The 25,583-nt window shown below is 46.6% G+C and overlaps 1 protein-coding gene across 1 annotated transcript in view; it reads right to left on the bottom strand.

Annotated features, from left to right (window-relative positions):
• Positions 1-25,583, bottom strand: part of mbtps2 (membrane-bound transcription factor peptidase, site 2) — a gene marked incomplete at its 5' end in the record, with an annotated part of 89,502 nt that overhangs the window by 27,399 nt on the left and 36,520 nt on the right. The window contains 3 exon segments of the mRNA XM_038802846.1: positions 9,751-9,931; positions 18,346-18,464; positions 18,572-18,699. Of these exon segments, the coding sequence (XP_038658774.1) occupies positions 9,751-9,931; positions 18,346-18,464; positions 18,572-18,699 (428 nt within the window).

Raw genomic sequence — 25,583 nt, 5'->3', positions numbered from 1 at the left:
GAGTGAGTTTGGTTGAGGCACAGCTCACAGACCTGGTCAGGAGTGAGTGTGGTTAAGGCACGGCTCACAGACCTGGTCAGGAGTGAGTGTGGTTAAGGCACGGCTCACAGACCTGGTCAGGAGTGAGTTTGGTTGAGGCACGGCTCACAGACCTGGTCAGGAGTGAGTGTGTGTGTGTGGTTAAGGCACGGCTCACAGACCTGGTCAGGAGTGAGTTTGGTTGAGGCACAGCTCACAGACCTGGTCAGGAGTGAGTGTGTGTGTGTGGTTAAGGCACGGCTCACAGACCTGGTCAGGAGTGAGTTTGGTTGAGGCACAGCTCACAGACCTGGTCAGGAGTGAGTGTGGTTAAGGCACAGCTCACAGACCTGGTCAGGAGTGAGTGTGGTTAAGGCACGGCTCACAGACCTGGTCAGGAGTGAGTGTGGTTAAGGCACGGCTCACAGACCTGGTCAGGAGTGAGTGTGGTTAAGGCACGGCTCACAGACCTGGTCAGGAGTGAGTGTGGTTAAGGCACGGCTCACAGACCTGGTCAGGAGTGAGTTTGGTTGAGGCACAGCTCACAGACCTGGTCAGGAGTGAGTGTGTGTGTGTGGTTAAGGCACGGCTCACAGACCTGGTCAGGAGTGAGTGTGGTTAAGGCACGGCTCACAGACCTGGTCAGGAGTGAGTGTAGTCAGAATGTGCGAGATGCCGGATGTCCCATTTTTGTAATTCCCCCAATCCCCTCTGTCAGACCCATCAAGTACCACTTATTAATAGAAAGGAAAGAGTGGGGATTAATGTGTGTTCCTCTGGTTGGCAATCAGTAGCTAGTGGTGTCCCTCAGGGATCCGTGTTGGGCCCACAATTGTTCACAATTTACACAGATGATTTGGAGTTGGGGACCAAGGGCAATGTGTCCAAGTTTGCAGATGACACTAAGATGAGTGGTAAAGCGAAAAATGCAGTGGATACTGGAAGTCTGCAGAGGGATTTGGATAGGTTAAGTGAATGGGCTAACATCTGGCAGATGGAATACAATGTTGACAAATGTGAGGTTATCCATTTTGGTAGGAATAACAGCAAACGGGATTATTATTTAAACGATAAAATATTAAAGCATGCCGCTGTGCAGAGAGACCTGGGTGTGAAAGTGCATGAGTCACAGAAAGTTGGTTTATAGGTGCAACAGGTGATTAAGGTGGCAAATGGAATTTTGTCCTTCAATGCTAGAGGGATAGGGGTTTAAGACTAGGGAGGTTATGCTGCAATTGTATAAGGTGTTAGTGAGGCCACACCTGGGGTATTGTGTTCAGTTTTGGTCTCCTTACTTGAGAAAGGACATACTGGCACTGGAGGGTGTGCAGAGGAGATTCACTAGGTTAATCCCAGAACTGAAGGGGCTGGATTATGAGGAGAGGTTGAGTAGACTGGGACTGTACTCGTTGAAATTTAGAAGGATGAGGGGGGATCTTATAGAAACATTTAAAATTATGAAGGGAATAGATAGGATAGATGCGGGGAGGTTGTTTCCACTGGCAGGTGAAAGCAGAACTAGGGGACATAGCCTCAAAATAAGGGGAAGGAGATTTAGGACTGAGTTTAGGAGGAACTTCTTCACCCAAAGGGTTGTGAATCTATGGAATTCCTTGCCCAGTGAAGCAGTTGAGGCTCCTTCATTAAATGTTTTTAAGGTAAAGACAGATAGTTTTTTGAAGAATAAAGGGATTAATGGTTATGGTGTTCGGGCCGGAAAGTAGAGCCGAGTCCACAAAAGATCAGCCATGATCTCATTGAATGTCGGAGCAGGTTCGAGGGGCCAGATGGCCTACTCCTGCTCCTAGTTCTTATGTTCTTATTTGTGGTGGCCCAGTCATGCCCCACCTGAATCCCGAGCCACCTTAAAGGGCAGGGCCATCCAAGTGCTTTTTAAAGGTTGTGAAGTTTCCAGCTTCCCAGGCAGTGCATTCCAGATTCTCACTACCCTCGAGTGAATTTCTTTTTCTCAAATTCTTCTGAATCTCATGCCTCTCACGCTGAAACTGTGCCCCCTTGTGATTGACGTCTCAGCCAAGGGGAACAGCTACTTCCTATTTACCTTGTCTATACCCCTCATAATATTATACACCTCAATCATATTCCCCCTCAGCCTTCTCTGCTCGAAAGAAAACAATGCAACCCTATTAGGTTTCTCCTGAAAACTCAGATGCTCTGTCTGACCCTTTGACTAAGGGGAACAGCTGCTCCCTATCCATCCTGTCCTTGCCCCTCATAATCTTGTACACCTCATCAGGTGACCAGAACTGCTCAGAGTACTCTAGCTGAGGCCTAACCAACGTTCTTTACAGCTCCATCATAACCTCCTTGCTCTTGGGCAGCAAGGTGGCGCAGTGGTTAGCATTGCTGCCTCACGCCACCGAGGTCCCAGGTTTGATCCCGGCTCTGGGTCACTGTCTGTGTGGAGTTTGCACATTCTGCCCGTGTTTGAGTGGGCCCAAAAGATGTGCAGGCTCGGTGGATGGCCACGCTAAATTACCCCTTAATTGGAAAAAATTAATTGGGTACTCTAAATTTATAAAAAAAGGAAAAAAATATACTTTTTTTAAAAATTAGAAGAAAAAACTAAAAAAAAAGAAAAAAATAACCTCCTTGCTCTTAGATTCTATGCCATGACTGATAAAGGCAACGTCCCATATACCTTATTCGTCTGCTCTGCTTCCTTTGGGGATCTGTGAACGAGTACCCTAAGCTCCATCTGTTCCCTCTAAGCTTCCTAGTGTTCTGCCATTCATTACATACCCCTTTGTCCTGTTTTTTCTTCCAAAGTGTGTCACCTCACCCGTATCAGGGTTATAGACCATCTACCACTGCTCTGCCCACCTGATCAACCTATCTAGATCTTCCTGGAACATACAACCTTCTTCTACACTTTAAAAAAATGTAAGTACCCAATTCTTCTTTTCCCCAATTAAGAGCAATTTAGCTTGGCTAATTCACTGAGCCTGCACATCTTTTTGGGTTGGGGGGGTGTGAGACACACGCTGACATGGGGGGGGGGGGGGGGGGGGGGGTGAGACACACGCTGACATGGGGACTCTTTTTCACTGTGAAACACCCTCCCAATCTTGGTGTTGCCTGCAAAATTACTTCTTCTTCCCCCGCGTTCTAATTTATATCATTCATATATATAACAAACAATAAGGGACTCAGCACTGATCCCTGTGGTACGCCGCTGGACACTGGCCTCGAGTTACTCAAACAGCCTTCTACCACCACCCTTTGCGAGACCATGCAGACGCTGCGACAACGGATGAATGGACATCGCGCAACAATCGTCAGTCAGGAATGTTCCCTTCCAGTCGGGGAACACTTCAGCAGTCAAGGGCATTCAGCCTCTGATCTCCGGGTAAGGACAAAGGGATATGTAATGAATAGCAGAACACTAGGAAGCTCAGAGGGAACAGATGGAGCTTGGGGTACTCGTCTGCAGAATGCTGGAAAATGATCACTAATTCATCCATTATTTTTAAGGCCACTTTCTTCAGTACTCTGGGATCCAGAGCATCAGGCCCTGGGGACGTAATGGGTTTTAATCCATCAATTTTCCCAATACAATTTCCTAACTAATAAGGACTTCCTTCAGTTTCACCTTCATGCCAGAACCTCTGTCTCCTCGTATTTCGGGAAGGTTATTGGTGTCCTCCTCTGTCCTCCGGCAGATGGAGTTTAAACCGGACAAATGTGAGGTAATGCATTTTGGAAAGTCTAATGCAGGTAGGGAATATACAGTGAACAGTAGAACCCTCAAGTGTATCGACAGTCAGAGAGATCTAGGTGTACAGGTCCACAGGTCACTGAAAGGGTCAACACAGGTGGAGAAGATAGTCAAGAAGGCATACGGCATGCTTGCCTTCATTGGCCAGGGCATAGAGTATAAAAAATGGCAAGTCAAAAATTGGCAGCATGGTAGCAGAAGTGGATAGCACAGTGGCTTCCCAGCACCAGGGTCCCAGGTTCGATTCCCGGCTGGGTCACTGTCTGTGCGGAGTCTGCACATCCTCCCCGTGCCTGCGCAGGTTTCCTCTGGGTGCTCCAGTTTCCTCCCACAGTCCAAAGACGTGCAGGTTAGGTGGATTGGCCATGATAAATTGCCTTTAGTGACCAAAAAGGTTAGGAGGGGTTAAAGGGTTACGGGGAGAGGGTGGAAGTGAGGGCTTAAGTGGGTCGGTGCAGACTCGGTGGGCCAAATGGCCTCCTTCTGCATTGTATGTTCTATGTTGCAGCTGTATAGAACCTTAGTTAGGCCACACTTGGAGTACAGTGTTCAATTTTGGTCGCCACACTACCAGAAGGATGTGGAGGCTTTTGAGAGGGTGCAGAAGAGATTTACCAGGATGTTGCCTGGTATGGAGGGCATTAGCTATGAGGAGAGGTTGAATAAACTTGGTTTGTTCTCACTGGAACGAAGGAGGTTGAGGGGCGACGTGATCGAGGTCTACAAAATTATGAGGGGCATAGACAGAGTGGATAGTCAGAGACTTTTTCCCAGGGTAGAGGGGTCAATTACTAGGGGGCATAGGTTTAAGGTGCGAGGGGCAAGGTTTCGAGGCAATGTACGAGGCAAGTTTTCTTTACACAGAGGGTCGTGGGTGCCTGGAACTCGCTGCCGGAAGAGGTGGCGGATCAGGGATGATAGTGATGTTTAAGGGGCATCTTGACAAATACATGAATAGGATGGGAATAGAGGGATACGGACTCGGGAAGTGTAGAAGATTTTACTTTAGACGGGCAGTATGGTCGGCACAGGCTGAGAGGGCCAAAGAGCCTTTTCCTATGCTGTACTTTTCTTTCTTCTTTATTCTTTGTACTCTGCAGGTGTGATGCAACAGAAATCTACAGTACTTTTTAATTAAAACACTGTTTATTTATTAAACTAATTAACACTTTATAAACTCACAGTAAACATCTTAACAACTATCAACACCAAAGAGTACAGTACTCCCTTAACGTGGACGCGAAGCTGCTAGCAAAGGTCTTGGCCAGGAGAACAAAGAAAATTACAGCACAGGAACAGGCCCTTTGGCCCTCCCAGCCTGCGCTGATCCAGATCCTTTATCTAAACCTGTCTCCTATTTTCCAAGGTCTACTTCCCTCGTTCCCACCCATTCATATACCTGTCTAGATGCCTCTTAAATGATGCTATCGCGCCCGCCTCTACCACCTCCGCTGGCAAAGCGTTCCAGGCACCCACCACCCTCTGCGTAAAAAACTTTCCACGCACATCTCCCTTAAACTTTCCCCCTCTCACCTCGAAATCGTGGCCCCTTGTAACTGACACCCCCACTCTTGGGAAAAGCTTGTTGCTATCCACCCTGTCCATACCTCTCATAATTTTGTAGACCTCGATCAGGTCCCCCCTCAACCTCCGTCTTTCCAACGCAAACAATGCTAATCTACTCAACCTTTCTTCATAGCTAGCACCCTCTATACCACGCAACATCCTGGTGAACCTCCTCTGCACCCTCTCCAAAGCATCCACATCCTTCTGGTAATGTGGCGACCAGAACTGCACGCAGTATTCCAAATGTGGCCAAACCAAAGTCCTATACAACTGTAACATGACCTGCCAACTCTTGTACTCAATACCCCGTCCGATGAAGGCAAGCATGATGTATGCCTTCTTGACCACTCTATCAACCTGCGTTGCCACCTTCAGGGTGCAATGGACCTGAACTCCCAGATCTCTCTGCACATCAATTTTCGCCAAGACCCTTCCATTGACCATATAGTCCGCTCTTGAATTTGATCTTCCAAAATGCATCACCTCGCATTTGCCTGGATTGAACTCCATCTGCCATTTCTCTGCCCAACTCTCCAATCTATCTATATTTTGCTGTATTCTCTAACAGTCCTCCTCGCTATCTGCAACTCCATCAATCTTAGTATCATCTGCAAACTTGCTAATCAGACCACCTATATCTTCCTCCAGGTTATTTATGTAGATCACAAACAACAGTGGTCCGAGCACGGATCCCTGTGGAACACCACTAGTCACATTTCTCCATTTTGAGACACTCCCTTCCACCACTACTCTCTGTCTCCTGTCGCCCAGCCAGTTCTTTATCCATCTAGCTAGTACACCCTGAACCCCATACAACTTCACTTTTTCCATCAACCTGCCATGGGAAACCTTATCAAACGCCTTACTAAAGTCTATGTATATGACATCTACAGCCCTTCCCTCATCAATTAACTTTGTCACTTCCTCAAAGAATTCTATTAGGTTTGTAAGACATGACTTTCCCTGCACAAAACCATGCTGCCTATCACTGATAAGTCTATTTTCTTCCAGATGTGAATAGATCCTATCCCTCAGTATCTTCTCCAACAGTTTGCCTCCCACTGACGTCAAGCTCACAGGTCTATAATTCCCTGGATTATCCCTGCTACCCTTCTTAAACAAAGGGACAACATTAGCAATTCTCCAGTCCTCCGGGACCTCACCCGTGCTCAAGGATGCTGCAAAGATATCTGTTAAGGCTCCAGCTATTTCGACCCTCGCTTCCCTCAGTAACCTGGGATAGATCCCATCCGGTCCTGGGGATTTGTCCACCTTAATGTCTTTTAGAATACCCAAAACTTCCCCCTTCCGTATGACAACTTGACTTAGAGTATTTAAACATCCATCCCTAGCCTCAACATCCGTCTTGTCCCTCTCCTTTGTGAATACCAATGCAAAGTACTCATTAAGAATCTCACCCATTTCCTCAGAGTCCACGCATAAATTCCCTCTTTTGTCTTTGAGTGGGCCAATCCTTTCTCTAGTTACCCTCTTGCTCCTTCTATACGAATAAAAGGCTTTGGGATTTTCCTTAACCCTGTTAGCCAAAGATATTTCATGACCCCTTTTAGCCCTCTTTATTGCGCGTTTGAGATTCGTCCTACTTTCCCGATATTCCGCCAAAGCTTCATCAGTTTTGAGTTGCTTCGATCTTATGTATGCTTCCTTTTTCATTTTAGCTAGTCTCACAATTTCACCCGTCATCCATGGTTCCCTAATCTTGCCATTTCTATCTTTCATTTTCATAGGAACATGTCTGTCCTGCACTCTAATCAACCTTTCCTTAAAAGACTTCCACATTTCAAATGTGGATTTACCCTTAAACAGCTGTTCCCAATCCACATTCCCTAGCTCCTGCCGAATTTTGTTATACTCTGCCTTTCCCCAATTTAGCACTCTTCCTTTCGGACCACTCTTGTCCTAGTCCATGAGTATTCTAAAACCTACGGAATTGTGATCGCTATTCCCAAAGTAATCACCGACTGAAACATCAACCACCTGGCCGGGATCATTCCCCAATACCAGGTCCAGTATGGCTCCTTCCCGAGTTGGACTATTTACATACTGCTCTAAAAAAACTCTCCTGGATGCTTCTTACAAACTCTGCTCCATCTACGCCTCCAACACGACACGAATCCCATTCAATGTTGGGGAAGTTAAAATCTCCCATCACAACCACCTTATTGCGCCTACATTTTTCTATAATCTGTCTGCATATTTGTACCTCTACTTCATGCTCGCTTTTGGGAGGCCTGTAGTAAAGTCCCAACAATGTTACTGCACCCTTCCTATTTCTCAGCTCCACCCATATTGCCTCAGTGCTCGAATCCTCCATCGTGCCCTCCTTAATCACAGCTGTGATATCATCCCTGACGAGTAATGCAACTCCTCTACCCCTTCTACCTCCCTCTCTATTCCTCCTGAAGCATCTATACCCTGGGACATTCAGTTTCCAGTCCTGCCCTTCCCTCAACCAAGTCTCAGTAATACCAATAACATCATATTCCCAGGTACTGATCCAAGCCCTAAATTCATCCGCCTTACCTGCTACACTTCTCGCATTAAAACAAATGCACCTCAGACCACCTTTGCGTTCATCATCTCTTCCCTGTCTACTCTTCCCCTTAGTCACATTGAGTTTATTATCTCGTACCGTACTGGCTTTAGTTGCTGCTTCTTTACTGACCTCTAACTTCCTAATCTGGTTCCCATCCCCCAGCCACATTAGTTTAAAACCTCCCCAACAGTGTTAGCAAAAGCACCCCCTAGGACATTGGTTCCAGTACTGCCCAGGTGTAGACCATCCGATTTGTAATGGTCCCACTGCCCCCAGAACCGGTTCCAATGTCCCAAAAATCTGAACGCCTCCCTCCTGCACCATCTCTCAAGCCACGTATTCATTCTGACTATTCTTGAATTTCTACTCTGACTGTCCCGTGGCACTGGTAGCAATCCTGAGATTACTACCTTTGAGGTCCTACTCTCTAAGTAACTCTTAATCTTTCCTTGCAACATTCATAAGACAAAAATAACCCTCCTTAACAGAAAGACATCAGATTTAACTTCACTACTGAGAAGTTACAACTTTGAAACTATCAAATCAACATTCATAAGCTTGCAGAGATTCATACACATCTTGCTGTGATTTCTTAAAGGTACATCCACTACAGATATTTTTATAAACACCCATTTCTTAAAGATACTCTCAGATGACACGTATGTACATAGACACATAGAATTTACAGTGCAAGAGGCCATTTGGCCCATTGAGACGCGGAGGTCCCTCAGTTCCTGCATCTCTTTTAGAGTTTCTCTCTTTATTTTCTCCTGTCTCTCCACATTCTTCCTGCCAAAATGAATCACCTCACACTTCTCTGCATTGAACTTCATCTGCCACCAGTCTGCCCAATCCACCAATATGTCGGTGTCTTTTTGAAGTTTAAAACTATCCTCATCATAGTTAAAAAAAAAAAAAAATGTAGAGTACCCAATCCTTTTTTCCAATTAAGGGGCAATTTAGTATGCCAATCCACCTACCCTGCACATTTTTTGGGTGAGACCCATGCAGATACGGGAAGAATGTGCAAACTCCAAACAGACAGTGACCCGGATTCAGGGTCAAACCCAGATCCTTGGCACCATGAGACAGCAGTGCTAATCACTGCGCCACTGTGCCACCCACAATTTTCATCATAGTTGACAACATGTTCAATTTTCGTATCATCCGCAAATTGAGACATCAGTGCTATAATATGGCAGAAAATTAAAGGACCAGATCATTCATTTTGGTGATGTTGGTTCAGGGATAAATGTTGGTCAGGACACCGGGAAGAACTCCCCAGCTCTTTTCTCGAATAGGGCCATGAGATCTTTTACATTCCTCTGAGAGGACATGTGTATATGATTAGAATAGAATAGCAAGAAGGTGGAGGGAAAGTGGGAACTTTGGCCAAGCAGAGGGAATTGCTGTGGACCAGGAATGTAGAGGAAGGAAGGCAGAATGTGGGCGACCTCAGTGACACTAGCCCCGCCCCCTCCACTCCGAGTGGCTTCAGTGCAGCCAACTTCCACTTTCAGCAACCATTCTGAGGGAAGATGGAAGATCTACAGCTGTAAAACATTCAGTGTTATTGGCCACACCCCTGAGGTCCACTTGCTTTCTTCATCTACATTCCCAGGCCATAGTCCTCTCTTCGCAAAGTTTTCCGTGCTTCCCTTCTCTAGACCCATCTTGTTTCTCCACTTGTTCTATTGTTACCTCCTTTTACCATACACCATTGTGTTGTCGTTAATCTCTCCTGCTTTCTACCCTATTACAGACCTTCTCTGTTGTTGTTTCACAGTTGCTTCCAGGCCTGATGAATGCTTGTAGCATTTTAGTTTCTTGTTATCTCTAGCCTTATACCCAAAATATTACAGATCAGTACCTCGGCCCACAGAGTTCAAGTGTTGCAGGATTTCCTCTTTGATACAGTATCCAGTCTGTGGCTTCACAGAGATCTCTTCAATGCACTTGTGCCAATTCTCCACACCGTCAACGGAACAGTTCTCCACATATTTCACAAGATCACCCACGGACAGTCCTCTTGGTCCACTGGCTGGGGAATTCTGAGAAACAAAAGGTATGTGTAGTGGTGATATCATGGTAGTGTTGCAATTCACTGACTGACCACAAGGAGTCTCATTAGTATATAAGTGAGTGCTGGAGTCAGGTGACCCCAGGCTGACTGGAGAGGTGAGAGAGGTTGCTTGTGTATGTTAATACTGTTATTCATCTGTTCTTGTGTATAGTTGACCCAGTTTTTTAAAAATACTTTTATTCTCCTCCTTTTTCACATTTTCTCCCAAATTTACACCCACCAACAATAAACAATAATCAGTAACAAATATGTAAATCCCCATATCAATAACAAAGATCCCATCCTCCCACCAAACCCAAAACACTCACCCACATGTTCACATAAACAAATGACAAAAAGGAATCACTGATCCATAGTCACAATTAACACCCATAATGTTCGATGTTATCCAGTTCTTGAAAGTGCATAATGAATAATGTCCATGAATTGTCGAACCCCTCTGTCCTTCCCCTCAGTTCAAACTTAACCTTCTCAAGAGTCAAGAATTCCAACAAGTCCCCCCGCCATGCCAGGGCACAGGGTGGAGAGGCTGCTCTCCAACCTATCAGGATCTGCCATCGGGCGATCAACGAGGCAAAGGCTATAACATCTGCCTCGGCCCCCGTTTCCAACCCTGGCTGGTCTGACACCCCGAATATGGCCTCCTGGGGGCCTGGGTCCAGTTTCATGTGCACCACTTTAGAAATTACCCTCAAATCCTCCGTCCAGTCATCCTCTACCTTTGGACAGGACCAAAACATATGAATGTGATTAGCAACCCCCCCCCCCCCCCCCCCCCCCCCACCCCCGCAACGCTCACACACATCTTCTACTCCTTCAAAGAATCGACCCATCCTCGCTCTGTGCTCTGTCTACCACCTTCAGCTGCATCAGCTTCAACCTCGTGCACGATCTGGAGGCATTCACTTTTTTTTTTTAATTTAGAATATCCAATTTTTTCCAATTAAGGGGCAATTTAACATGGCCAATCCACCTAACCTGCACATCTTTGGGTTGTGGGGGTGAAACCCACGCAGACACTGGGAGAATGTGCAAACTCCTCACAGTGACCCAGGGCCGGGATTCGAACCCGGGTCCTCAGCGTCGTAGGCAGCAATGCTAACCACTGTGCCAACGTGCCGCCCATGTGGAGGCATTCACGAGGTGGAGGCATTCACTCACTGGAGCACCTCACACCAGAATCACTCCTCCAAATCCTCTCCCAACTCTTCCTCCCACTTTGCTTTGATCCTTTCCAGAGGTGCCTTCTCCTCTTCCAAAATAGCTCCGTAAACCGCTGACACTACACCCTTCTCCAGTCTCACTGTCGTCAGCACCTCCTCCAGCAACGTGGAGGCTGGCTCCACCGGGAAGCTCTATTTATCCTTTCTAGCAAAATCTCGAACCTGCATATATCTAAACATTTCCCCCCTGCTCCAGCCCATACTTCACTTCCAGCTCCTTCAATCCGCCCCCTAAGAAACAAATCTTTTAGTATCTTAATCCCCTTCTCCTCCCATTTCCGAAAATTTCCATCCCACCTCCCTGGCTCAAATCTGTGGTTCCCCCGAATCGTCATTTCCCTTGACCCTGCCCCCAACCCAAAATGTTGGCGAAACTGCCTCCAAATTCTCAATGAAGGTATTATTACCGGATTCCGAGTAGTTCCCAAGGGCATCGAGAACAGCGCTGTTGCTAGTGCTTTCAATCCCAACCCCCTGCACAAACTCTCCTCCATTCTGACCCACTGGAAACAACCCCTCTGACGCAGCTCTGCACCACATTCGTCGCTCAGTAGTAATACATCAGGTTCGATAGTTGACCCACAGTTAATGTTGATAAATTGTTTATAGCTTTAGCTGCAAATGCTATTGTAATATAAATCAGGCCATCTGATAAGAACATTACACGTGATTAAATATACCAACAGTTTGACCTACATGCTCTGGTCATCTCATCTAGCAAAGCTTGCTCTGATCTATGCACTGCAACTCAGAAAAAGTTGCATAGATTTGGTTTGCATTCCTTGAGTATAGAAAATTAAGAAGTTATCCAATCAAGATGCTTTAGATGAAAAAAGAGTTTGCTAAAGTAGGTAGAGAGAAACTATTTTCTCTGGTGAACAGAGCCCAGAGCAAGGGGGCACAATCTTAAAATGAGAGTTAGATTATTCACGGGTGACACCAGGAAGCAGAAATCTGGAAGTTGTCTCCAAAAGGCTGTTGAGGCTCAGGGTCATGAGGACATGAGAAAGACTAGGAGTAGCCCCAACAAACTAGCTCCATCATTCGACAAGATTATGGCTGAACACTTACATTAATTGCACTTCCTTGACCAATCCCCATATCCTGATTCCCTTAGTGTCCAAGAATCTATTGACCTCGGTCTTGAATGGTTTTGCATATTCGAGTCCCAACACAAGGGAAAGCATTTCCTGCACAAGCTAATTTGCTGTCTCAGTGTCAGAGAGCCAGCTGGCAGCCTTGAAACAAACAAGTTGATCTGACCAAGACTAATAATAAAGTTCAAGCTTGATTCTGTGTCCACCTCTCGCTGCCTCAGGAAGGCAGACAGCATTATCAGAGACCTCTCCCACCCAGGCATTACCTTCTTCCAGACCCTTCCATCAGGCAGAAATACAGAAGTCTGAAGACTCGCATATCCAAACATAGAACATAGAACAGTACAGCACAGAACAGACCCTTCGGCCCTCGATGTTGTGCCGAGCAATGATCACCCCACTTAAACCCACGTAACCCGTAACCCAACAATCCCCCCCATTAATCTTACACTACGGGCAATTTAGCATGGCCAATCCACCTAACCCGCACATCTTTGGACTGTGGGAGGAAACCGGAGCACCCGGAGGAAACCCACGCACACACGGGGAGGATGTGCAGACTCCACACAGACAGTGACCCAGCCGGGAATCGAACCTGGGACCCTGGAGCTGTGAAGCATTGATGCTAACCACCATGCTACCGTGAGGCCCTAGGAACAGCTTCTTCTCCACAGCTACAAGACTCCTCAACGACTCTCCCTCAGGCTGATCTGTTCCCTGTAAGAATACTATTCACGATGCCCCATGCTGCTCTTGCTCATGTATTTGCTTTGTTTGGCCCCTTGTTCCACACTGTAACCAATCACTGTTTTGGCGATGTATCATTTGTCAATGTTCCCTGTTGATTATTCTTGTGTCTACTATGTACGTGCTGTGTACATTCCTCGGCCGCAGAAAAATACTTTTCACTGTAATTCGGTACATGTGACAATAAATCAAATCAAAATTACCCATTTTTAGATCTTGGCAGTCCTTAAGCAATTGTAGGTTATTATATCTAGTCCTCCTCTCATTTAGCAACTGTAAACCATGCTTCTGACGATTCAGTGAATGAAAATATATAATAAGGTAATTTCAGTGAATGCGATTCTCGGGACCTTATTCAATTCCGGCCTTGAATGACTGTGTGGAGTTTGCACTTTCTCCCTGTGTCCGTGTGAGTTTCCTCCAGGTGCTCTGGTTTCCTCCCACAGTCCAAGGATGTGCAAGTTTAGGTGGGGTTATGGGTCACAGGGATAGGGTGGGAGAATGGACCTACGTAAAGTGCTCTTTCAGAGGGTCGATGCAGATTTGATGGGCCGAATGGCCTCCTTCTGCACTGTAGGTATTCTATGGTAGTCTGGTTATCGTCTGACCAAACCTCAATGCAATTATGGCAAGACCGTCTTGTCTTATAGTATGCTCACTTGGATAAAGTCTAACATATCATGGGCAGCATGGCGGCATAGTGGTTAGCACGGCTATCCCAGAGTGCCAGGGACCCAGCCTCAGATGACTGTCTGTGTCGAGTCTGCACGTTCTCCCCCATGCCTGCATGGGTTCCCTCCGGGTGCTCCGGTTTCCTCCCACAGTCCAAAGATGTGCAGGTTAGGTGGGGTAATGGGGATAAGGTGGGGAGTGAGTCTAGGTAGGGTGCTCTTTCAGAGAGTCGGTGCACTTTTGATGGGTTGAATGGCCCCCTTCTGCACTGTAGGATGTCTCCGGTTCCAAACTGGGCAGCACGGTAGCATGGTGGTTAGCATAAATGCTTCACAGCTCCAGGGTCCCAGGTTCGATTCCCGGCTGGGTCACTGTCTGTGCGGAGTCTGCACGTCCTCCCCGTGTGTGCGTGGGTTTCCTCCGGGTGCTCCGGTTTCCTCCCACAGTCCAAAGATGTGCGGGTTAGGTGGATTGGCTATGCTAAATTGCCCTTAGTGTCCTAAAAAATACGGTTAAGGTTAATGGGGGGGGTTGTTGGGTTACTGGTATAGGGTGGATACGTTGACTTGAGTAGGGTGATCATTGCTCGGCACAACATCGAGGGTCGAAGGGCCTGTTCTGTGCTGTACTGTTCTATGTAACGTTTTGGTGACAAAATTTACAAAACAAAACATGTTGACTGAAGTGTTTTAGAAAAAGTTCATTACCCAATGTGGGATATGAAACAATGATTTGAGAGTCCCATTGTACACCAACTGAGCCACATGGGCTGTGTAGAAACTCTCTGCAGAAAGCTTTAACACAGTGGATCTAGCCTAAGGAGGGCTTTAACATCCATTTCAATCTCCATTTGAGGTCAATCAGAGAGACCCACAGCAAGGATGTTGGCAATCTGGTTGGCAATCAGTAGCTAGTTGTGTCCCTCAGGGATCCGTGTTGGGCCCACAATTGTTCACAATTTACATAGATGATTTGGAGTTGGGGACCAAGGGCAATGTGTCCAAGTTCGCAGATGACACTAAGATGGGTGGTAAAGCGAAAAGTGCAGAGGATACTGGAAGTCTGCAGAGGGATTTGGATAGGTTAAGTGAATGGGCTAGTGTCTGGCAAATGGAATACAATGTTGACAAATGTGAGGTTATCCATTTTGGTAGGAATAACAGCAAACGGGATTATTATTTAAACGATAAAATATTAAAGCATGCTGCTGTGCAAAGAGACCTGGGTGTGCTAGTGCATGAGTCACAGAAGGTTGGTTTACAGGTGCAACAGGTGATTAAGAAGGCAAATGGAATTTTGTCCTTCATTGCTAGAGGGATGGAGTTTAAGACTAGGGAGGTTATGTTGCAATTGTATAAGGTGTTAGTGAGGCCACACCTGGAGTATTGTGTTCAGTTTTGGTCTCCTTACTTGAGAAAGGACATACTGGCACTGGAGGGTGTGCAGAGGAGATTCACTAGGTTAATTCCAGAGCTGAAGGGGTTGGATTATGAGGAGAGGTTGAGTAGACTGGGACTGTACTCGTTGGAATTTAGAAGGATATGGGGGGATCTTATAGAAACATTTAAAATTATGAAGGGAATAGATAGGATAGATGCGGGCAGGTTGTTTCCACTGGCGGGTGAAAGCAGAACTCGGGGACATAGCCTCAAAATAAGGGGAAGTAGATTTAGGACTGAGTTTAGGAGGAACTTCTTCACCCAAAGGGTTGTGAATCTATGGAATTCCTTGCCCAGTGAAGCAGTTGAGGCTCCTTCATTACATGTTTTTAAGGTAAAGACAGATAGTTTTTTGAAGAATAAAAGGATTAAGGGTTATGGTGTTCGGGGCGGAAAGTGGAGCTGAGTCCACAAAAGATCAGCCAAGATCTCATTGAATGGCGGTGCAGGCTAGAGGGGCCAGATGGCCTACTCCTGATCCTAGTTCTTATGTTCTTATTAATGATGCGCAAACATTGAATATATTAACAAAAGGAAATCAGAAAAGGGTGGGAAAACTCAGCGAGTCTCTGTGGAGAGAGAAACAATGTCAATGTTTTTAGTTGAATGACTCGTCCAAAACCTGAATGGCTTAAACATGATCCAAAGTCCTGACGGAAACTAGAAAAATGTCAGGAGTAGCTGCACATGCACAAGGCAACCAGTGTGCATGTGCAACTATTCTTAACCACTGTCTGGCCAGTGGCTACCTTCTGGGGTAGAGAATTCCAAAGCTTCACAACCGTCCCAAGTGAAGACATTTCTCCCAAACTGAAGTCGAAAATGGTTGAGCTCTTATGTTGAGTCCCTGATTCTCAAGTTCTGGACTGGGTAGCCAGGGGTTCGGAATCTTCTCAACTCTCTCCTCCCATTTAACCCATCCAGCTCTGGAAGAATTGTATTTGTTTCAATTCTAAACTCTGAACCTGAACACAGACCCATTGTACTCAGACATAGGACAGCTCTCTGACCCCAGGAAATCAGAGTAGTCAAACTACATTTCACCTCCTCAAACTGCAAGTTCTGTTTTTCTTTCATGGGATGTGTGTGTCGCTGGCTGGGCATTTGTTGCCTGTCCCTAAATGTACTTGAACGGAGTGGCTTGCTTGACCATTTCAGAGGGTAGTTAAAAATCAACCACATAACAAATATATTCTTCCATAGGTAAGGAGATGAAAACTGTACACAAGCGGAACAGTGGCTAGCACTGCTGGCTCCCCGCTCCAGGCACCCGGGTTCAATTCTGACCTGGTGTGGAGTTTGTACTTTCTCTCAGTGTCTCTGTGGGTCTCCCCACACACCCACCTCCGCCCCCCGCCCCCCCGCCCCCCTCACCCCCCCCCGATTCCCGCAGATCAGAGTCAAAACTGAGGCCCCTTCAAGCCTGAAGTGCTGTCGCCGCTGTCACCACTACCGGACTTGTGGAGTACCTGGCCAGTGAGACTGATAGAGGCGTCGTCAGCAGTGCTCCCAAGTAGTTCCCTTACACGAGGCTGCCTCCATCTATTCCCATACCGACACCTCCCCAACTACCCACTTCCTTACCGTGGCTATATTTGTCGCCCAATAATAATTCATTAAATTTGGCAAGGTCAACCCATCCCCCACTCCATGGCTATATTTGCTGCCCAATAATAATTTGTTAAATTTGGCACAGCCAACACTCCCCACCCCCATCCTTACCTTAATGTTCTTCAAAACACCCAACATCTTAATGTGACCCAGACTATCTACCCATCCTTCCCCAGACTCATCATCCACCAAGTCCTTCTGATGCAAAGAACTCATTTAGTACCTCGCCCATTTCCTCTGGCTCCACACATAGATTCCCTCCCCTGCCCTCGAGTCTGCCAACGCTTTCCCTGTCTACCCTCTTACACTTTATATACTTATAAAAAGCCTTGGGATTTTCTGTAATCCTGTTTGCCAATGACTTTTCATGATCTCTTTTAGCCCTCCTGACTCCTTACGTTCCTTCCTATTTTCCTTGTATTCCTCACTGATTTTATCTGTTCCCAGTCTTCCAGCCCTTACAAATGCTTCCTTTTTCTTTTTGACTATATTCCTCGTTATCCAAGGTTCCCAAAACTTGCCATACTTATCCATCTTCCTCACAAGAACATGCCGGTCCTTAATTCCTATCAACTGACATTTCAAAGCCTCCACATGCCAGATATTGATTTACCCTCAAACATCCCCTGCAACCAATCTAGATTCTTCAGTTCCTGCCTAATAGTGGCATAATTAGCCTTCCCCCAATCTCCTAACTTCACCTGAGGACTCCTCTTATCTTTACCCAACAGTACCTCAAAACTTACTGAATTTGGTCACTGTTCCCGAAATGTTCCCCTACTGAAACTTCAATCACCTGGCCGGGCTCATTCCTCAATACCAGGTCCTGTACGGCTCCTGACCAAGTTGGATTATCTACACATTGTTTCAAGAAGCCATCACGGATTCTTCTTACAATCTCTGCCCTATCCAAGCCCCTAGATTTGTGTTGCGCTGTCAGAGGTGCTGCCTTTCGGGTGAAATATTAAAAACCAAGTCCTGAAAGAAATCATTTAAATGCAAATTCTTTGTTTCTATATTACGGGGCAGCACGGTAGCATTGTGGATAGCACAATGGCTTCACAGCTCCAGGGTCCCAGGTTCGATTCCGGCTTGAGTCACTGTCTGTGCGGAGTCTGCACATCCTCCCCGTGTGTGCGTGGGTTTCCTCCGGATGCTCCGGTTTCCTCCCACAGTTCAAAGATGTGCAGGTTAGGTGGATTGGCCATGATAAATTGCCCTTAGTGTCCAAAATTAGCCCTTAGCGTTGGGTGGGGTTACTGGGTTATGGGGATTGGGTGGAGGTGATGAACTTGGGTAGGGTGCTCTTTCCAAGAGCCGGTGCAGACTCGATGGGCCGAATGGCCTCCTTCTGCACTGTAAATTCTATGATCTATATGGATCAACCTTGAAACCCATGAACAAAACAGAACAAAGCTTCAAATGATCAACAGATATTGTGCAAGCCTCACTCCCTGTCGGAAACATTTAGATAAAATGGTTTACTAAAATTGACTCTTGATAATACTGTGTGCACAGCAGTGATCACACTCAACTGGAGACAGAGGTGATTGAAACTCCTACCAGATTTGTTCAGAAAACCTTCAGAATTACCTTAGTAAGTTCAGTGACCAGAGCTCCACTTCCTGTATAGTAGAGGGGGAACAGGAAGATTGGCAAGGAGTACAGGACCAACAAAGCCATCAATGCCAGGATGAAGTTGTGCCACACGCCTGTCAAAATAGAAAGGAAAAATAACTTTCTTCACATTGAAGGTTGAAGAAAATGGTGCCAGCCTGGAACATAACTTAATTCATCCCGAGAGAGAGGTGAGATTTACCTGCACAGAATACTCGGAGTTGTTGGATTGGGGATATCAACTGCAAATGGTTTGTGTAGAGGTCGACAAAGGCTCCAGGGTAAATGACGAAAATAAACACTCCAAAACCATTAAATCTCACTTGTTCCCTGCACAGTGGAGCGAGGGGAAAACAGCACAACAATTCTCTTATTACAAATGCTGTGCTCAACTTTAAACAAAACAAACTGTAATATGAATGGCTGAATTACGGAAATATCTAAGAATGTTCAGAACAAGTTTTTAAAAATAAATTTAGAGTACCCAATTCATTTTTCCAATTAAGAGGCAATTTAGCTACACTGCACAATTTTTTATGTTATGGGGGTGAGGCCTACGCAGACATAGGGAGAATGTGCAAACTCCACATGGACAGTGACCCAGGCCAGGATCTAACCCGGGTCCGCAATGCTGTGAGGCAGAAGTGCTAACCACTGCACCACCGTTAAGAACAAGTTAAGGATTAGAAAAGACCATCCAGTCCCATCAGTCTTTCAAACTCCCCTCAATATCTAACTTCAGGTTACCCTCCCTCAATACTGCTGGGGAACTAAATGGCTTTACATAAGAATTAGGAGGAGTAGGCCACCTGGCCCCTCGAGCCTGCTCCGCCATTCAATAAGATCATGGCTGATCTTTTTGTGGACTCAGCTCCACTTACCTGCCTGCTCACCATTACTTTTGTTCCTTTACTGTTCAAAAATCTATCTGTCTTTGCCTTGAAAACATTTAATGAAGGAGCCTCAACTGCTTCACTGGGCAGGGAATTCCACAGATTCACAGCCCTTTGGGTGAAGAAGTTGTTCCTCAACTGAAATCTGCTTTTCCTTATTTTGCGGCTATGACCCCTAGTTCTAGTTTCACCCGCCCGTGGAAACAACCTCCCTGCTCCTATCCTATATATTCCCTTCATAATTTTACATGTTTCAAAAAGATCCCCTCTCATTCTTCTAAATTCCAATGGATAGAGTCCCAGTCTACTCAGTCTCTTCTCATAAGCTAATCTTCTCAACTCCGGAAATCAACCTAGTGAATCTCCTCTGCACACCCTTCAGTGCCAGTACAATCTTTCTCAAGTAAGGAGACCAAAACTGTACACAATTTATCAGATGTGGCCTCACCAGCACCCTATACAGCTGCAATATAACATCCCTCTTTTTAAATGCCATCCCTCCAGCAATAAAGGACAAAATTCCATTAGCCTTAATTACTTGCTGCACCTGCAAACCGACTTTTTGTGATTCATGCACAAGGACGCCCACGGCCGTCTGCACAGCAGCATGCTGCAATTTTTTGCCATTGAAATAATAGTCTATTTTGCTGTTATTCCTACCAAAATGGATGACCTTCATCTGCCAGACCCTTGCCCACTCACTTAAACTATCTATTTCCCTTTGCAGACTTTGTGGCCTCTGCACACTTGGCTCTACCACTCATCTTAGTATCATCTGCGTTCTAGTTTTTTTCTACGTTCTATATCATCTAAGTTTTCCGAAATGTTTAGCAGTAAAGGAAATATTTCTAAGATTGGTTTATCTTTATGACTACTAATAAATTAAGCTCCTCTTGTCTAACAAACTAAAAGTTCAAGGTTCACATTGTTGGTGTCATTTAATACTTTGCTGTGGTCGTCTTTTTAAAAAATATTTTTATCACAAAGAGCTTTTCATTCTTCCGGTGGCAGCCATGGAGTGAGTGGTCGCTTATTTGGTAGCTCCAGCTCATGGTGGACCTTTTCCCCCGATTTACAGTGGATTTGATCGACAAAACAGGAGACTGGTGAAGTAGAGGAGAAAGATTCCCCACCACTGTATGGATTCGTGGACCAAAGTGGTTTGAAAAGGATAGAACGTTGGTCGAAGAAGAGAGTGGAGTCTGCAGCACAGGAGAATATGGCGGAGGGGCAGGGACCAAAACTGCCGGCCCAGTCGCCAATGAAGCAACTGGTGGCCTTTCTCCAGGAGAGCTGTGCTCAGCAAACAAAGGAATACCCGGATCTGATTATGACAGGGATTGACTGTTTGGAGCAGAGATTGGAAGCCAGGCGATCCAGAAGGTGGAAGAGGCAGTTGCTGAGCATGAGGAACAGCTAGCCGCGATGGCGGTGGCGCTGATGAAGGACCACCAGAAGAGGCTGCACGAGAAAGTGGAGGATTTGGATAACAGGTCAAGCAGTCGGAACCTGAGGATTGTTGGCCTCCCGGAGGACAGCAAGGGCTCGGACGCAGGGACATATGTGGCGCATATGTTCGAGAAGCTGCAGGGGGAAGGTGCGTTTGGTCAACCCTGGTGGTGGACAGGGCGTACAGAGTGATGATGAGGAAGCCGCTGAGAAATGAGCCGTCGAGGGCGTTGTGGTACGAATGCACCAGTTCTTGGACAAGGAACAGATCTTGATGTGGGCCAGACAGACTTGGAGCTGCATATGGGAAGGCAATGAGCTGCGTATTTACCAGGACTTGGGTGCAATCTGGTCAAAAGAAGGGCTAATTTCAATAAGGTGAAATCGGCCCTTGTTAAGGGGGTAAAGTTTGCCATGCTGTACCTAGCGCGTTTGTGGGTTACTTATGAGGGCAGGTGATGGAGGACATTAAACTTGGGGGCGAGTAGTTCTGTTTTTGATATGCTGCCAAATTTCTTTTCTCTTTGGGTTTTGTATGTATTGTTTTCCACTGAATTTTGGGCCATCGCTTCGTTTTGTTTGTGGGTTAACTTTGGCCTTAATGGGTGATGGTGGGTGGAATTTTCTTCTTTGTGTTTATTGGGGATTGTGATGTGCTGTATATGTATGTTCGAGCTGGGGGGGGGGAAATCAGTGGGGGTTAGGATATTTGGTGCCATGGGCTACTAGGCTAGCTCACGGAAGCGCAGTGGGGGGCAGGCAGGTGAGGGGGGGGTTGGGATTGTTATTTTGTTGTGGGGGGGAGGGAGAGGGAGTATTGATCTGCTGACAGGGGAGGGACTGACGCTTGGAGACAGATTGGGGGTCGATGACGGTGGGGGCCCGAGGGCGGGCCTGAGGCGGTGCAGGACGCGGGCTGGCCTAAGAAGGGTTATGGTTGATCGGCGGAGAATGGGGGGGGGGGGGGGGGGGGGGGGGGGGATCAAACTAGGTGGAGGAAGGGGTTGGTTGGCCAGGTATTACAATTGGGATTAGACTCTCAAACTAGGGGGGTAGTGATCTTGATCAATAAGCAGGTGTCATTTGAGGTAGGGAGCATAGTGGCAGACTCGGAGGGTAGGTACGTTATGGTGAGCAGGAAGCTGGAGGGGATACAAAGAACAAAGAAAAGTACAGCACAGGAACAGGCCCTTCAGCCCTCCAAGCCTGTGCCGACCATGCTGCCCGTCTAAACTAAAATCTTCTGCACTTCTGGGATTCGTATACCTCTATTCCCATCCTATTCATGTATTTGTCAAGATGCCCCTTAAACGTCACTATCGTGGACTTCCGGTTGCGGCTATGCGGAGCTAAGCCGCACGTTCAGCAGCTCCCGCTATTTAGGGACTTTTGGGCCTTTTCGAGGGCCCCAAACAGCGCTGTTTCTACGCATCCCGGTGGGGGAAGGTGCCTGGAAGAACTTGCCCCACACTATATGGTGCTCACCTGGAGTGGGAAGAAGAAAAAGGCTGCAGTAACTCCCCCCAAAAAACTGGGGAAGAAAAACAAAATGGCGGCCGGCACTCCTGCTATTTAGGGACTTTTGGGCTGTTTTGAGGGCCCCAAACGGCGCTGTTTCTACGCATCCTGGTGGGGGAAGGTGCCTGGAAGAACTTGCCCCACATTATCTGGTGAAAAAGGCTGCAGTAACGCCCCCAAAAAAACAGGAGAAGAAAAACAAAATGGCGGCAGGTGCTCCCGCTATTTAAGGACGTTTGGGCCGTTTTGAGGGCCCCAAACGGTGCTGTTGCTACGTATCCCGGTGGGGAAAGGTGCCTGGAAGAACTTGCCCCACACTATATGGTGAAAAAAGCTGCAGTAACTCCCCCAAAAAAACGGGGGAAGAAAAATAAAATGGCGGCCGGCGCAACACCCGAGGACTGGTGGAAGTGGGCGCAGGAGCAACAGGCCTCGCTCCTACGTTGTTTTTCTGAGCTGAAGGCTGAGCTGCTGGACTCCATGAATGCAACTACGACCAAGCTGCTTGGGACCCAGGCGGCACAGGAGGAGTCTATTCGGGAGTTGCAGCAGCAGGCCGTTGAAAGAGAGGAGGAGGCCGTGGTCCTCGTTGGGAAAGTGGAGTTGCACGAGGCACTTCATAAAAAGTGGCAGGACCGTTTGGAGGAGATGGACGTTTGCACGAGGCGAAAGAATCCGAGGGTCCTGGGCCTGGCGGAGGGGCTGGAGGGGTCGGATCTCCCGGCGTATGTGACCACGATGTTGAGCTCGTTGATGGGAGCGGGGTCCTTCCATTTGCCCCTGGAGCTCGAGGGAGCGCACAGAGTGATGGCCAGGAGGCCCAAGGCAGGTGAGCCCCCGAGGGCGGTGCTGGTGCGGTTCCACCGATTCAGTGACCGGGAGTGTGTTCTGCGCTGGGCCAAGAAAGAGAGGAGCAGCAAGTGGGAGAATTTGGTAGTGAGGATCTACCAGGACTGGAGTGCGGAGGTGGCTAAGCGGCGGGCCGGGTTCAACCGGACGAAGGCGGTGCTTCATGCTAAGCAGGTCAGGTTTGGAATGCTGCAGCCTGCGCGTCTGTGGGTGACATAAGAACATAAGAACTAGGAGCAGGAGTAGGCCATCTGGCCCCTCGAGCCTGCTCCGCCATTCAATTAGATCATGGCTGATCTTTTGTGGACTCAGCTCCACTTTCCGGCCCGAACACCATAACCCTTAATCCCTTTATTCTTCAAAAAACTATCTATCTTTACCTTAAAAACATGTAATGAAGGAGCCTCAACTGCTTCACTGGGCAAGGAATTCCATAGATTCACAACCCTTTGGGTGAAGAAGTTCCTCCTAAACTCAGTCCTAAATCTACTTCCCCTTATTTTGAGGCTATGTCCCCTAGTTCTGCTTTCACCCGCTAGTGGAAACAACCTGCCCGCATCTATCCTATCTATTCCCTTCATAATTTTAAATGTTTCTATAAGATCCCCCCTCATCCTTCTAAATTCCAACGAGTACAGTCCCAGTCTACTCAACCTCTCCTCATAATCCAACCCCTTCAGCTCTGGGATTAACCTCGTGAATCTCCTCTGCACACCCTCCAGCGCCAGTACGTCCTTTCTCAGGTAAGGAGACCAAAACTGAACACAATACTCCAGGTGTGGTCGCACTAACACCTTATACAATTGCAACATAACCTCCCTAGTCTTAAACTCCATCCCTCTAGCAATGAAGGACAAAATTCCATTTGCCTTCTTAATCACCTGTTGCACTTGTAAACCAACCTTCTGTGACTCATGCACTAGCACACCCAAGTCTCTCTGAACAGCGGCATGCTTTAATATTTTATCGTTTAAATAATAATCCCGTTTGCTGTTATTCCTACCAAAATGGATAACCTCACATTTGTCAACATTGTATTCCATCTGCCAGACCCGAGCCCATTCACTTAACCTATCCAAATCCCTCTGCAGACTTCCAGTATCCTCTGCACTTTTCGCTTTACCACTCATCTTAGTGTCATCTGCAAACTTGGACACATTGCCCTTGGTCCCCAACTCCAAATCATCAATGTAAATTGTGAACAATTGTGGGCCCAACACGGATCCCTGAGGGACACCACTAGCTACTGATTGCCAACCAGAGAAACACCCATTTATCCCAACTCTTTGCTTTCTATTAATTAACCAATCCTCTATCCATGCTACTACTTTACCCTTAATGCCATGCATCTTTATCTTATGCAGCAACCTTTTGTGTGGCACCTTGTCAAAGGCTTTCTGGAATCCAGATATACCACATCCATCGGCTCCCCGTTATCTACTGCACTGGTAATGTCCTCAAAAAATTCCACTAAATTAGTTAGGCATGACCTGCCTTTAACGAACCCATGCTGCGTCTGCCCAATGGGACAATTTCTATCCAGATGCCTCGCAATTTCTTCCTTGATGATAGATTCCAGCATCTTCCCTATTACCGAAGTTAAACTCACTGGCCTATAATTTCCTGCTTTCTGCCTACCTCCTTTTTAAAACAGTGGCGTCACGTTTGCTAATTTCCAATCCACCGGGACCACCCCAGAGTCTAGTGAATTTCGGTAAATTATCACTAGTGCATCTGCAATTTCCCTAGCCATCTCTTTTAGCACTCTGGGATGCATTCCATCAGGGCCAGGAGACTTGTCTACCTTTAGCCCCATTAGCTTGCCCATCACTCCCTCCTTAGTGATAACAATCCTCTCAAGGTCCTCACCTGTCATAGCCTCATTTCTATCAGTCGCTGGCATGTTATTTGTGTCTTCCACTGTGAAGACCGACCCAAAAAACCTGTTCAGTTCCTCAGCCATTTCCTCATTTCCCATTATTAAAACTCCCTTCTCATCCTCTAAAGGACCAATATTTACCTTAGCCACTCTTTTTTGTCTTATATATTTGTAAAAACTTTTACTGTCTGTTTTTATATTCTGAGAAAGTTTACTCTCACACTCTATCTTACTCTTCTTTATAGCTTTTTTAGTAGCTTTCTGTTGCCCCCTAAAGATTTCCCAGTCCTCTAATCTCCCAGCAATCTTTGCCACTTTATATGCCTTTTCCTTCAATTTGATACTCTCCCTTATTTCCTTAGATATCCACGGTCGATTTTCCCTCTTTCTTCCGTCCTTCCTTTTTGTTGGTATAAACCTTTGCTGAGCACTGTTAAAAATCGCTTGGAAGGTTCTCCACTGTTCCTCAACTGTTCCACCATAAAGTCTTAGCTCCCAGTCTACCTTAGCTAGTTCTTCTCTCATCCCCTTGTAATCTCCTTTGTTTAAACACAAAACACTAGTATTTGATTTTACTTTCTCACCCTCCATCTGTATTTTAAATTCCACCATATTGTGATCGCTCC

The sequence above is a fragment of the Scyliorhinus canicula genome, chromosome 7, assembly GCF_902713615.1.
Source record: "Scyliorhinus canicula chromosome 7, sScyCan1.1, whole genome shotgun sequence".
Classification (NCBI taxonomy): Eukaryota; Metazoa; Chordata; class Chondrichthyes; order Carcharhiniformes; family Scyliorhinidae; genus Scyliorhinus; species Scyliorhinus canicula.
Note: the sequence above shows the minus strand (reverse complement) of the source record. Positions and strands in the feature narration are given on the sequence as shown.